Below are 15,270 nucleotides of genomic sequence, written 5' to 3'. Positions count from 1 at the left end.
TATTCTTCATCCCTGATCTTGTTGAGATACCAAAGACATACGATTGCTAATATCGATCACCAAAATGATAATCTTCTGTTACTAAAAACAGCACTAAATTCATCTGCAATTTCCAATATGACCAAAGAAGAAAATATGGGTTCAGTGATGAATAATATTTCACCAAAAGAGAAGATATCTTTCCAAATTGGATTTAAAAGGAATACTTGCAGGAGACCTAACATGATAATATGCCAAAACTAAGGGGAAAACACACTAAATTTTCTGCATATATTGGTAAACATAGTCATTTGCTCAAATCTACGGTAGTATATGTAGATATCGAATTGCACTTCAGAATTGTCGTCATGTTTTTCAGTTACATGTTTTTCAGTTATTCACAACTTCCACATTCCGACCATAACTAGCCTCACCAAGAATCCCCATCAAACATGTCATCGGACAAGAATTCTTGAGCAATATTTTCGAGCTCTGGCAGATCCAAATTCTCAGGTAAGTCTGATCTTGAGTTAGTATTACTGCTGCTGATCGAAGGGTTGTTGGCGGAGGTAGTGGATTTGAAACTGTTGCTTGCGCTTTGCCCTGCCACCAGGTTATTGTTATTAGGAAGGTTGTTATTTGGCATGTTTTGCAGCTCTATTCCATTTCGGAATGAAGTGCCGCCACCTACAATTAAGTTTCCAGATGTGTGATTAGCAGTTGTATTTGGAGAACTGAACGGCTGCAGTTCTGTTCCCTTGTTCCTCAATTCTTGAAGCATCTTCTGAAGCATGTGCTGTGGTATGTGCTGGTTTATCTGCGAGGTCTGTGAATCATTATTCTGCACTATGTAACTTTCAAATGGAGGTGGCTGTTGGCCGGGTAACTTATTCATGGAGGTGTTTGTCAGAGAAGATGAGCCAGAACCCTGAATCGAGACTGGCTGTGTGTGTTTAGAATCTCTTGGAGAACTCAAAGCTTCCTGATAGAGCACATTTTGCTTTAAATTAGACGGATTCCTCAGCGAGCTCTGGTAGTTGTTCAACGCATGAATGTTCTGCTGGCTGTTGGTTATAACTTGGCTAGCTGTGAGATTTTTATTTATGTAACCGCTTAGGCCTGGATGGTTGCCTACAACCTTGTCCAGAGATGGTTCACCTGTCAAACAATGAGAACTCATTGACTCCTCTGGCTCCACCTTCAGTTTCTGGAGCTTTGCAGCAGCATGTCTTGGATAGTTCTTCAAACACTCTTAAAGAACAAAGAAAAACATCAGCTATATAAACTGTAATGGTAGCAACTATTTCTAATCCTTGTTAGAGAATTACACATTACTACATTAGTCAGAATGTTCAAAATCATTCAATGGTATCTTTATTTGTCAGAGTTGCTGTATTTTGGAGGTGACGTTTAAACCACAGAACAATTGTACAGCGCAAGTGATCCCGAATTTGCTAAATTATCATGTTTTAACTTAAATTCATGAACATCAGATATATATGCACAAAGCATGTCACAGTTATATAACAGAAGAATGTAACTAAATGCTTCTGTAGTGTCAGATTTTCGATGTTGGCTTAATTTTCATCATATGGTTCAGATGTTTGAATACTGACTGACATAACATGGGATGAATGTGTCACTACGTAATACTAATCATGCTCAAGAATTAGTATCTGGTCAAGCAATTAGAACGTAATATAAAAGATCAATGGATAAGAATAACAATTCGGTATGTTGCTAACTAAATCAGGAGAACACCATACCAATCGCCCCAACTTTCTGCTCCTGGCTAAAATCAATTAGGTCTTTCATGCTACAAACAACTTCAGCTATCTGAAAAAGTAAATAAGCAATCAACATTTACAAAGACAAGCAACATAGAGTTTCTTCTATTAACAAGCAGCATAAAGTTTATTCTATATAACTAATAGAGAAAACATTGAATCATTTACCTGCAAGCACCTGACAAATCTTTTCGAGAAACCCAAGTCATTTACTGATTGTAAATCCAAATTTCTTGCTAGCTGTCTGCCTGCTGCTGCAAACCTAAGAAAATCACAAAGAAATACCCACGAATGTCAGGGGAACAAACAGAAGAATGATGATACATTTTTATCATGCAAACAAAAACTACATACATCAAGCAATTTAAAAATTAATTTCCTTCGTGAGCTTTATTTATGTATTAGCATAGACCTAAATTTGCTATTACCAAGCTTCTGTTGTGTGTTTAATATGTTCATTCGTCTTCTCATATCCATGAAAGTTTTACCACAGCGTTTGAGAAACCACAACAACATATATTCAGGCCCATGTTAAAAGTGTCCATAATCTACATAGGCCATATTAAAAGTGTTCATAATCTACATAGATTACTATGAAACAATATCCTCAGAATTTACCTCAGTGGAACACATTGTCATCTAGAAATTTTACTGATTAAGCCTTCATAAATGATAAATCACAAATATGATAACAAGATTAATAAAAGATGCATGTCAAAAGTGTCATATTCTAAATGCAGCGTAGCAGCCAGACAAGATGGTTTGCCAAGAAAGCTTCATGAGAAAATAACTTGATCCTATGGGGATATATGACATTAGCAACTCAACCCAGCCAAAGGCACCTGAATTGGGGTTGACAAAATGACAGGACATGACGTTCTGACCTTTCAAGAATAATATGTCAGCTAGAATGATTCTGTATGCACAGCCTAATGGCTTCTTTAGCCACATTGGATATGAATTAAAAACTGTAAACAAAAATTTTTTGGCTGACTGTTGATGTTTTGCCCCTCTCTCATTCTTTATCAGTACCCCTCCTCACATTTATATAAATATCATGTTTGGCTTAAACTACCTGAACCTATTAGCCAGTCACAATCTCTTCAATTGTTTCTGGATTCAGGCTATGTTTTGATTCAGTAGGTAATGGTTTCAAATGCAACAAATGGTGTATGGCAGTCACAGCATGTGCCTAAAATTTGAGTTTTACAGCAAGAATGAGAGGATTGACTGATATAAGACCTGTTTGACAGATTTGTCAAGCGTAAGGTAGTATACTGACAGGGAACACAGGGTATTGCACACAAATAAAAAACAGGGGGCCATCAGCAAGTAATTTACCACAATCAATTCATTAATTTCCAAAAGAATTCAAGACAGAGAGTATTCAAACAAAAAAAAGGAAAAAAGAAATAGAAGGAGCCAAACAAGTACAAGGAATGTATCAGCACCTAGCATCTTAATATTATTAAACTGAATAATCTCAACTCCCAATCTTAGGAAAAGAGTAAAACTCTAACATACAAAAAGAGAAAACAGATATTTAGATGTGATTGATTACAGCTTATAATTTTATAGATCAACATGAGAGATAATAGGTGATCAAGTGGAAACTGGTTGATGCACAACACAAAGTTGCAGAGGTCAGCAAACAAGGTGCGCAAGGTAATTTCACTCTGCCAAGGGAGCAAGCAGCAAGAGTAACAATCCTGACCTTAGATGAGTTATGCAGAGTTTTGCAGTAGAGTGGTGGCTTTTTCAACGTGTTGGCATGTATATGTATCATCTGCCTAATTGAGTAAGTTCCAACCAAGTGTATTTGACTTGGTGATTCCCGATCTTTTTGCAAGATGCAAACCAACCCTAAGCTAAATTGATAAACATGCAAACTTCTTATTCTATAGAAGTCAGCATAAATATATTGTGGGGTTCATAGTGTATCAAAAGATTAGTGGTCACTTGCTAACAATTGATAATATATCAGTTTGACATCTACATAACTGAAATTGTTTTGAGTGACAATGGATGCAGACAAAACGTCTACATTAGTTCTTGTTTTGTGATTCTCTCAAATAACTGGTGATAGAGATGTATTGCATCACTCAAAACTGAATGGTACCACAATCTTATAAGAAAGCAATAGAAACAATACGATAGAATATATGATGGCGATGACTAGCAAAGAAACAAACCAAGTGTATGCAAAACCTAAGTTCTCATGCTCATGACTCACACAAGCACATGACTGGAATCAACAGAATAAAAATGGAAAGAAAAGAAAGCATGTTGTTCTCAAGTGACAAGGGAGAGCTTAGCTAACATCATGTAAGATCAAAGATCATCAAGATCATAATCTCCAACCACAATTACAGACATGATGTATAATGATCAATCATGCTAGAACACCGATTCCTCCAATGCATATAGACCTCTTCATTGTGCTGTCCAATCCCATTGAGGATCAAATTTGTTATGCTAATGTAAATGTCAAATAAATAGATCATGACAGTTTGATGCACACCTGCAGCAAGCCTACATTTGATTGGAGTGCATCACATCATATCAGTAGATTAAATTGCTTACTTTCAGTAGTTTTAGCCTTGTTTTCGCTTGCATTAATCCAATTTTTGGTTAAAACTACTGTGTCAATAAGGTTCAAACCCAATTAGAGCAGTTCAGTCTAGTACCAGTGTCTATACATATCCAGGCCTGAAACCATGAATAATACAATCACTAGACAATTTGTTCTAATATAGAGGTTTCTGAACATCAATCATAGATATCATTATTTGAATATCCATTTAATGCTGGCTGATCAAACACAGAATTATAGCACCAGGCTCAGAACTTTTTCATGCATAATTAGTTTGACTTACATATTGCAGCTGGACTGCAAATCTTGATGTGAAATTCCAGCGCTGCTATTTTCAGTCAAAGCTGTTCGATATTTTTGAGCAACTTGCAGAACTTGGTTAACCTGAACAAATTTTTTAAATAGTAAAGAACATGATCAAACTCCAAGACCAAGTATTCGGAAATGTAGACATCCAATAAGTAATATAACTTTAAAAAATTAAGACAATTAATGTACTCAAGAACATTAGATTTTTTTATGCAAGTTATATTTAATTTTTTTTTTCTTACATGCTAGAGATCACTTTTGCATGGCCTCTCAAATACTAGGTTTTCATGTATAACCAGAATAAACAAGGGAATATCAGATCATAAATAAATAATAGTGAGCAATTTGACAAGAGTTACATAAAAACCAAATCAAAGCAAATAAGATTAGCTAGTAACCATCAGAACATGCCCACAAAATAAGAGAGCGACCACTGATTCTAACATTCATGATGTTGAAGGAGCAAAAGTAGCACAAGCAGTTCATGGCAAATGCCCAACGATAATAGTGGAAGATCATCAGATGAAAAGTCAGACAGCAGATGTAGAAAGGAGGTAAACATGCAGTTGGGTTTCATTTGCTGGTGGTCAAACTGTTGAAGAACAAACGGATGAGAAGAAGCAGTTTGGCAGTGATTATGCTATTTATAGAAAGGGCCAACAAGCAATTAAAAGTCAAGCCTAACGTATTTCATCAGATCAAAGACCAAAATATTGTAGAAGGGATGGAAATATAAAAACAGCCCATCATCATTATAGCTAAATCATATGGCAATAATATTGACAGTATTATGCTCTATAAATTTGTGGGAAGTCCTGACTCGGCCCTTTACAGCTCCTAGTCCTAGCTACTATGCCATGACATTGCCAATCAGTTAATAAATATATTAATTAATAAATATCATGAAATTAGTACATGAAAGCAAATTGGAGGAGAGTTTCTACTAAAATCAATCATGAATGCAAAATGAGTCTCCTTTCATTGTGGCCTATTAACATGAGAAGAAAGTAGGGAAACGAGAAATTGGAAGAAGATAAAGTTGGTTATATAGATCATGTTCCTGCTTACTTGGAAAGAAAAAAGGGAGGAAGAATAGAGAAGATAATCATACAATTGTTCTCCTGTTTCTGTCTTACTCTCAAAATAAGTAACATGAAGTGTTTTGAATGAATGTTCACCCATCAGAATTTGCTGACTGATAGGGAGAAAGAGAAAGAGAAACAGAGAGATTTTTCTTTTCTCTTTTTCAATTTTTTCCTCTTCTAAATATTATCCATTTTCCCCTGCCAGGCTAACACTAAATATTATCCATTTTCTCTAAACATATTTAGATTCTTCCTGAAAGAAATTATCGCAAATAAACGAAATACCTGAGATGCTACCAATCTACGAGAAACAAATTCTTCATGTTTTCGTGCACAAAATTCCCAGGATAAAATCTGAAGGATAAACAGAGTATAATTACAAAGTGAAAGGTGAGAGATCTAATCTAAATGAAATAGGCACACTCCCAAATCCATTTAATACAAAACCTTCAGTTCTGGTGTAAATATTATCCGCAATTGTCCCTCATGAACAGTTCGTAGATGTTCAAAAATACTTTCATGAACAGCTCTTTCATACTTCAATACCATTATTCCTGAAGACAGCCGGCACTCATGTGGCATGTCGAGAAATAGATTTTCATCCACAACACCATGATCAAATTTAATTTGAAAAAGACGGGGCAATACTTCAAAAGTGGCCTCTGTTAAAAACATAAAACATATATTTATAAGTAACTTAGCAAACCAGAATATTTAGACTTGGAAAAATATTTTAAATATTTTTTTAAAAATAGAGATTGACATCCTATTTAAAAATCTATACAGAAATATATCAAATAGAGAACATATGTACAAAAAGACAACTTGAAATAGCTTGCTCACACATTTTCTAAGAATGAACTCCGAATAAGTCAATTTGTTGAGAACAAGGACCAAAAGTAAGAATGAACTTGCCCTCAGGCATAGCCGAGCTGGTCACTACGTGGTGGATTTAAAAAATGGGCAAGGGTCGATTCCCGCGAAGCCGGCGGAAATACCCATCCACGTAGTGACCTGCTCAGTTTTTACCTCTCTACAAATGACTATGGAGCTGGTCGTGTGGGGGAACCCGGGGTCAACGTATGACCTTTTGCAAAAAAGAGTGAGAATGAACTTCAAATAAGTCAACTTGCATACACTAACAAAGACCAAGAGCAAGTCTAGGAATTACATTTGCATTGTTTAACTGATTTGACATATGAACTAAGAAAATAATGGATATAACATAAAAGGATAAGGTACCTCATAAAGAATAAAGGTGAACACATGTATGCCAAAAAAATCATGGGATCAATCTAGTAGGATATGCCATAAAAGAAAATGTTACTTTGCATTCCACTTTAGAATCAATACTTTACTAAGCCCTCAAGGAACTTATCGCAAGGCAGAACACAAAATTTTTAGATAGTTGGGCCAGGCAAAAATGCATACAAATGTGCGTTCACGATACTCAAGTAATAGTCAAACAGAAGCTATGATTGTAAATTCCAAATACAATAGTATCACTGTTGTGCAATGACAGCAAAAACATACATTCCCGCTTGATAGTTAGAGAATAAAAACTTGACAGAAACCAATCAAAACCTTATTCGACTTAAAAGAGTATTAGGTCTAGTCAATCTTCTTGAGTTTAAAGGAGTTGATCTTGCCAAATTTTTGATATAACACCTGTTGTGTACAGAGCAAATTGCATTCATTTCAGCAGAAGTCCTTTTTTTCTGAATCCAAACATTGGAAATATACAATTTCATTTCCTCTCACTGACCAAAATATCCCTCATTTCACTTCTTTTATTTGAGAAATAATGGAACAATTAAATTGAATATGAATTTCAATGACAAAATGATATATAATAGATAAGTCATAAATGTACTTAATAAAGAAAATTATCCCATATAATAAAGTCAACAGAGGACGACTACTAACCAAATCCTTTTCCACATTTGGAACCACAAACATCACATTGCCATCCATCCTGCAAAAGCCAAATATGCGCAAGCAATATTTATTAATCATTAAAAATAAGATATATATGTTAATTAGGCAATAATATTTCTTAAGGAGCTCAACAAAGTCTCTCAATGACTTCGTCGAAGAGAAATTGCTTTTTCAAGAGATGAAAATTCATCAGGAAAAGAAGAATTAAAAATCCTGGCAATGTATAATCAACAACTACAATGTACAACATTTTTTAACAGAAAAACACTAGATTTCCATTTGGGAGCCGCTTCCCAACTGCAAGCCCAGAGGCTACAGGTGGGATTTTCTCACATGGTCGATGTACAATAATTGGTTAGAGCAGTGGTTGGAGTATCTTAAATGGTCAGCTATGACTGCTCTTAGTGATCAGGTTACCATCCAGGAGATCTTTGACACGTATGAGGTTAAGATGCATAAATAACCATGAGAAGAGGATATATCAAAATAGTAGATTCCAGTGTATACATCAGATTGAGTTTATACTACCAAGGCAGCCTCTAGACTCCCAAATTGTAACATTGAATCTCAGGTGATAATAATTTTGTTCTCATAGAATAGAGGGTAAAGGGTGACTTTCACAATGTATGGATTTATAGAAAGCAAAATTGAAATTACTGTCCCTGGGCTTCATTGAAAGTCATTAATATGTAAGCTTACAATCCCAACCTAGATATTAAATTATTGAAATTGCTCAAATCATGCTGCAATACTGATATGGTTTCAAATATGCATGAGAAAGAAGCAGTGAAATTGTCAACTCCCTAATAAGCACTATGCATAGGGTAATTGTAATGCAATACAATTCACAGATATTAAATGGTAACTGATGCATCAAACAGAATGCATTGAGATGAAATATCAAACATAAAAAATGCTTACCACAGCCAACTGCGGGAAAATACCAAGTGTGTGGTTGCCTATATTATCAAACAAGGATAAACACCACCTTTTCCTAGCTCGTGGTGCAAAGTACTCGGTCACAAATTTCCTCCAGTACAATATAGAGTTATCCTACAAAAGGATTCATTCTTAGGACACTTCATAGTATGCTAAAAACTTGTGCAAGGTTAGACATAGTGAGCATAACACAATGTGCATGTGAAATAATGAACTCACTGCTGGTCGATGTCGCAGATGGTACAAGTATTGCATAAGCCTGCGAAAACATATCCCATTATTAAAAGGAAGAGGCTGTTTGACAGAATTATTTGGGTGAAGATTAGGCTGCATAAGATGATGCAGCTGTTGTGGTTGCTGAAGAGCGATAGGGGGCCTTTGCATCTGAGAAAGAGAGTGAATCATCTGCTGCTGCTGCCGCTGGCGCTGCATTAATCGCTGCTCTTGGAAAATGGCTTGCAGCTGCTGGTTTTGTAGGCCTTGCGGTGGCTGCATGGTCTCATTTCTCTGCAAAAGCTGTTGGATTATCTGCTGCTGCAGGGCATCATCATCCATTCCATCAAGCCGTGCTCTCTTTTGTGCGTTCATTGAAGCAGTGGGCTCTCGTTTCACAAGCTGAGATGTCGCTGTAGACAGACCCTGCCTCTGCACCTGTTCTTGAAGAGAGCTCTGCTGCATTATGGAGCACCCGTCCATCACGGAAGAACCCGATATGTTGGAGGAGAAAGACATGGGAGAGGCAGGGAGCCGCATATATGACTCGTTATTGAAGCTTGTGCTTCTTTGCAACTGAGAAACGCCAGAGAGTGCTGAGTTGGCATCCGTGACGAGGGAGCTTGCACCAACACTGGGACCAGAGGTGTTTCCCGTGCTGTTGAGTATTTGGTTAATATCACTAGAAGCTGGTCCAAGACCAGAGCAGCGGTTTGCCGACATAGAGCTCCCAGTGCCTAGGTCGTGACTACCATCACCTTCGAAGAAAAGACCAGCAACGCCAGAAGATTGTAACTGGCCTCTACCGTTAGCAGCAACTCACGAAGGAGGCTACTAGCGGTATGAATCCTGACGCCTATACAGCAATCCCTGTCTTAAGCAGCCTAAAAGAAAATAATCAATAAGTACTTGCCGGAGATCAATAGAGGGGAAAAGATGCGTTTTTTTATCAGTGAATTGCATCCTAAACTATCAAGAAACTAAACAAAGAGTTAAAATCAAATATTACTAACCGTAATTGCAACATACAGGTAAAAAAAAATGCAGCCTACTCATATAAAAGTAAAATCACAGACGACGACAGAATAGGAAAAAAAACCTAATTTTTGTATGGGCGGTCGATCGAGATCGACAAACGAAGCATAGAATCCAGCAATATTTCAGAAAGATCCTACCACTAAATTCCCACTGCCCTCGATGAAATGCAACACGCGTATTTCAAATAAGACTGCAGCAAAAGAAAGGAAGCCCTTCCGAGCGAAAAAATCAAGGCGAAGAAGGAAAACTATGCTTTAAAAACAGATCTAGACGGAGGGAGAAATAGACCAAATCAATGTGCTGAGCTTCCTGAAACCCTTCGGATCGCGGACTGAATCGAACGATGGGAAAATTTTAGGAGAGCGGAGGGATCGCAGGGAGAAGAGAGCAAGCGGCGTTTTCCCAGCTCCCTCTCGCCCCCTTTTCTGGCGGCGCCGAAGGATGGCGGTGGGCCGGGCCGCGACCGCCTCGGCCTAAATCATTAACGGGATTCTCATTCTAGTCTCTGTTTCCGCATGAACCACGTCGCACATTTACGACCGTCCATCTCCAAATCAACCCAATCTTACTAGAGGATCACGGACGACACGTAGCGCTCGAACCAAATTTTATGTTTTTCAAATTTTAATAAAATAACGTGCGAGTCTAAAACTAATTTACTTCCTTTTTTAGTTTTAGCTTAATTTGAATTTAATTCATTTAGATTTTATCAATTTTTATTTTTGATTCGAGTTTATTTTATTATTTAAAACTTTACTTTTAAAACTTGTTTGGTTAATGGGTGATATTATAACTTATTTATAAAATCAATTTTTTTAATTTTATTATGAATGCTTTTGCAAATAATTTACAATTTTTGTAAATCCCTATTAATGAATTAACCACAAATATGTGTTAAATTTTATTTATTTATTTATTTTAGTAAATTATTTAAAGTTATCCCTTGTGTTACCACCGGCCTTGAAAGAATTAATTAATTATATGTTTAGTAGCTTTTCTATAATATTTAAATCTCACCTGCTAAAACAAAATATAATAAATTTTCAACTAAAGTTACTTACCGTTACTTAAACATCCGTATTAATTTAAACGTAATATATACAGTTTTTTCAAAAATATAAGATCCATATATAACATATTCATTATATTAACACCTTCGTTTTTAATGACATAATTGAATTAATACCTAAATAGTGGACTCGCATCAATAGATAAGGTTCAAATAACTCTCTCACGAGTTGTTCGTATTTAATTTATCTTTCTTCAGCGTACCATAAAACCGATGATGAAAAATAGTTGAGGGGATGTTATCACATTTTATAAGAATTATATTAGCATTTATCTTTTATTAACAAACTCATATTTATTTTAATATTAATTCATCTTTATTTTTTAATTTATAAATGTATTATATGTTGAATATAAGTAAATGGAGAAAAAGTAGAAGAGAAAAGAGGTTTCATTGTGAATGATTTTTAGTCTCACATTGGGAGTTTCATGGTATGATGGTTGATTTATATTGATTCACATGCATTGAGAATGTGAACAAATATATGGGGAGAGGGGCTCTCTCTCACATGTGAGTACGCAGGAGGGTGCAAATCCAAGGCCTGGATTTTACTGAACCATGTTGACTTGTGTGCGGACACGACCTGCGCATTAAATGTTAAACCTTTTGCTACTGTAACGGATGCAATAAGACGTTTTACTGCTCGGCTAGCATCCAAGATCTTCTGAATCGTAATCTTTGGTCTGTTTTTAGATTAAGAGTTACTAATAGGTGGGATCATATGAGTCCATAAGATTCTACCTATGAATAAAATGATTCATTCTTTGAATCGCACTTAATTTGCAATATCTAGAGGATCCGGCCTTCCGCTTTCCACAATGCATCGCACTAGCCGTTCATATGTGAATATTTGATTAACTGTAATAAAAATATTTTACCGTTGCACTGAGCAACTTATACCTAAAATAATGCAAAAGATAAAATCCATGACTCTCACGGTCTCTCACTGTCCCATAACATTAGGAAGAAGTAAATAAGTACCAAGTAAGTTCCTACACTACAAAAAAACAATAATTTAGGGACGAAAGTTTGGGACGAAAAATTTTCGTCCCAAAATAGCAACAATTTTGGCGACAAACACAAAATTTGATCCAAATTAGAAACGAAATCTGCAACAAAATATTTTCGTCGCAAATTCCCAACGAACATTATTTTCGTTGCAAAATTCGTCCCAGATTCTGGGACAAATCCAGGATTCGTCCCAAATTCTGGAACGAATCTAGAATTCGTCCCAGATTCTGTGACGAATCCAGGGTTCGTTCCAGAATCGAAATATATTTCAGAAAAAAATGAAAAAAATGGGTCAAAATCTGGGACGAATCTTGGATTCGTCCCAGATTTTGGGACGAATCCTAGATTCGTCCCAGATTTTGGGACAAATCCAGGATTCGTCCCAGATTTAAAAAAATTAAAAAATAATAGAAAAATCATTCGGAAGGCATAAATATGGACCTAATGATCTCGGAATTTCATGAAACAAGTTTCTATGAATTCCTAATTTTCTCATGATCATAAAATATCCTAAATTTGAAATTTAATCTAATAAATTAAGTGTGGTGATTTTTTAACATGAATATGACCTAATTTGTAATAAAAAATTCACCGCACTCAATATAATATGTTAAAATTATGGATGAAGATATTTTTAAGATTATAAGAAAATTAGGAACCTATAGAAACTTATTTCATGAAATTCCGAGATCGTTAGGTCCATATTTAGTGAAACATAGATAGTTTAGTATTAATTAAGTATGTTAGCGTTTAACACATGCTTGAATATGTGTTTAAAACTAAAAATATAGATCTACAAATGTCAGAATTTCATGAAACAAGAGTCTATAAGTTTCTTATTTTCCCTTATTCATAAATATATCCTCTTCCTTAATTTTAAAATAATATATTGTGTTTCGTGTTTTTTTACCTGAATTAGGTCAAATTCGAGTTAAAAAATCACCATGCTAAATATATGAGATTAAAAGTACGGATGAGGGTATTTTTAAGATCATGAGAAAATTAGGAACCCAAAGAAACTTGTTTCATGAAATTCCGAGATCGTTAGGTCCATATTTAGGCCTTCCGAATGATTTTTCTTTTAATTTTTATTTTTCTTAAATTTGGGACGAATCCTGGATTCGTCCCAAAATTTGGGACGAATCCAGGAATTCGTCCCAAACTTTGGGACGAATTTCTGGATTCGTCCCAGATTTTGGGACGAATCTGGAATTCGTCCCAAATTTAAAAAAATAAAAAATAAAAGAAAATTTATTTGGAAGGCCTATATATGGACCTAACGATCTCGGAATTTCATGAAACAAGTTTCTATGGGTTTCTAATTTTCTCATGATCTTAAAAATATCCTCATCCAAAATTTTAACCTCATATATTTAGTATGGTGATTTTTTAACCCGAATTTGACCAAATTCATAATAAAAAATTCACCGCATTTAATATATTATGTTAAAATTATGGATAAAGATATTTTTAAGATCACGAGAAAATTAGAAATCCATAGAAACTTGTTTCATGAAATTCCGAGATCGTTAGGTCCATATTTAGGCCTTCCAAATAAATTTTCTTTTATATTTTATTTTTCTTAAATTTGGGACGAATCCTGGATTCGTCCCAAAATCTGGGACGAATCATGGATTCGTCCCAAAATCTGGGACGAATCCAGAAATTCGTCCCAAAATCTGGGACAAATTTCTGGATTCGTCCCAGATTTAAAAAAAATAAAAAATAATAGAAAAATCATTCTGAAGGCCTAAAAATGTACCTAATGATCTCAGAATTTCATGAAACAAGTTTCTATGGATTCCTAATTTTCTCATGATCATTAAAATATCCTAAATCTGAATTTTAACCTAATAAATTAAGTGTGGTGATTTTTTAACATGAATATGACCTAATTTGTAATAAAAAATTCACCGCACTCAATATAATATGTTAATATTATGGATGAATATATTTTTAAGATTATAAGAAAATTAGGAACCTATAGAAACTTATTTCATGAAATTCCAAGATCGTTAGGTCCATATTTAGTGAAACATAGATAGTTTAGTATTAATTAAGTATGTTAGCGTTTAACACATGCTTGAATATGTGTTTAAAACTAAAAATATAGATCTACAAATGTCAGAATTTCATGAAACAAGAGTCTATAAGTTTCTTATTTTCCCTTATTCATAAATATATCCTCTTCCTTAATTTTAAAATAATATATTGTGTTTCGTGTTTTTTTACCTGAATTAGGTCAAATTCGGGTTAAAAAATCACCACGCTAAATATATGAGATTAAAAGTACGGATGAGGGTATTTTTAAGATCATGAGAAAATTAGGAACCCAAAAAAACTTGTTTCATGAAATTCCGAGATCGTTAGGTCCATATATAGGCCTTCCGAATGATTTTTCTTTTAATTTTTATTTTTCTTAAATTTGGGACGAATCCTGGATTCGTCCCAAAATTTGGGACGAATCCAGGAATTCGTCCCAATATTTGGGACGAATTTCTGGATTCGTCCCAGATTTTGGGACGAATCTGGAATTCGTCCCAAATTTAAAAAAATAAAAAATAAAAGAAAATTTATTTGGAAGGCCTATATATGGACCTAACGATCTCGGAATTTCATGAAACAAGTTTCTATGAGTTCCTAATTTTCTCATGATCTTAAAAATATCCTCATCCAAAATTTTAACCTCATATATTTAGTATGGTGATTTTTTAACCCGAATTTGACCAAATTCATAATAAAAAATTCACCGCATTTAATATATTATGTTAAAATTATGGATAAAGATATTTTTAAGATCACGAGAAAATTAGAAATCCATAGAAACTTGTTTCATGAAATTCCGAGATCGTTAGGTCCATATTTAGGCCTTCCAAATAAATTTTCTTTTATATTTTATTTTTCTTAAATTTGGGACGAATCCTGGATTCGTCCCAGATTTAAAAAAAATAAAAAATAATAGAAAAATCATTCTGAAGGCCTAAATATGTACCTAATGATCTCGGAATTTCATGAAACAAGTTTCTATGGATTCCTAATTTTCTCATGATCATAAAAATATCCTAAATCTGAATTTTAACCTAATAAATTAAGTGTGGTGATTTTTTAACATGAATATGACCTAATTTGTAATAAAAAATTCACCGCACTCAATATAATATGTTAAAATTATGGATGAAGATATTTTTAAGATTATAAGAAAATTAGGAACCTATAGAAACTTATTTCATGAAATTCCGAGATCGTTAGGTCCATATTTAGTGAAACATAGATAGTTTAGTATTAATTAAGTATGTTAGCGTTTAACGC

General features: G+C 34.5%; 1 protein-coding gene across 1 annotated transcript; it reads right to left on the bottom strand.

Moving 5' to 3' along the window:
• Positions 1 to 240: 240 nt before the first annotated feature.
• On the bottom strand, positions 241 to 10,333 carry LOC121970860 (probable transcriptional regulator SLK2). The gene is made up of 10 exons (XM_042521855.1): positions 10,170 to 10,333; positions 8,850 to 9,727; positions 8,613 to 8,744; positions 7,680 to 7,728; positions 6,201 to 6,415; positions 6,039 to 6,107; positions 4,643 to 4,743; positions 1,935 to 2,028; positions 1,746 to 1,815; positions 241 to 1,230 (listed from the first exon to the last, which is right to left on the bottom strand). The coding sequence occupies exons 2-10, from the start codon at positions 9,564 to 9,566 to the stop codon at positions 410 to 412; spliced, it is 2,268 nt and encodes a 755-aa protein (XP_042377789.1). The 5' UTR covers positions 9,567 to 9,727; positions 10,170 to 10,333; the 3' UTR covers positions 241 to 409.
• Between the last annotated feature and the right edge of the window lie 4,937 nt (positions 10,334 to 15,270).

Source organism: Zingiber officinale, chromosome 4A, assembly GCF_018446385.1.
Source record: "Zingiber officinale cultivar Zhangliang chromosome 4A, Zo_v1.1, whole genome shotgun sequence".
NCBI lineage: Eukaryota > Viridiplantae > Streptophyta > Magnoliopsida > Zingiberales > Zingiberaceae > Zingiber > Zingiber officinale.
This window is presented reverse-complemented; position numbering and strand designations above follow the sequence as displayed.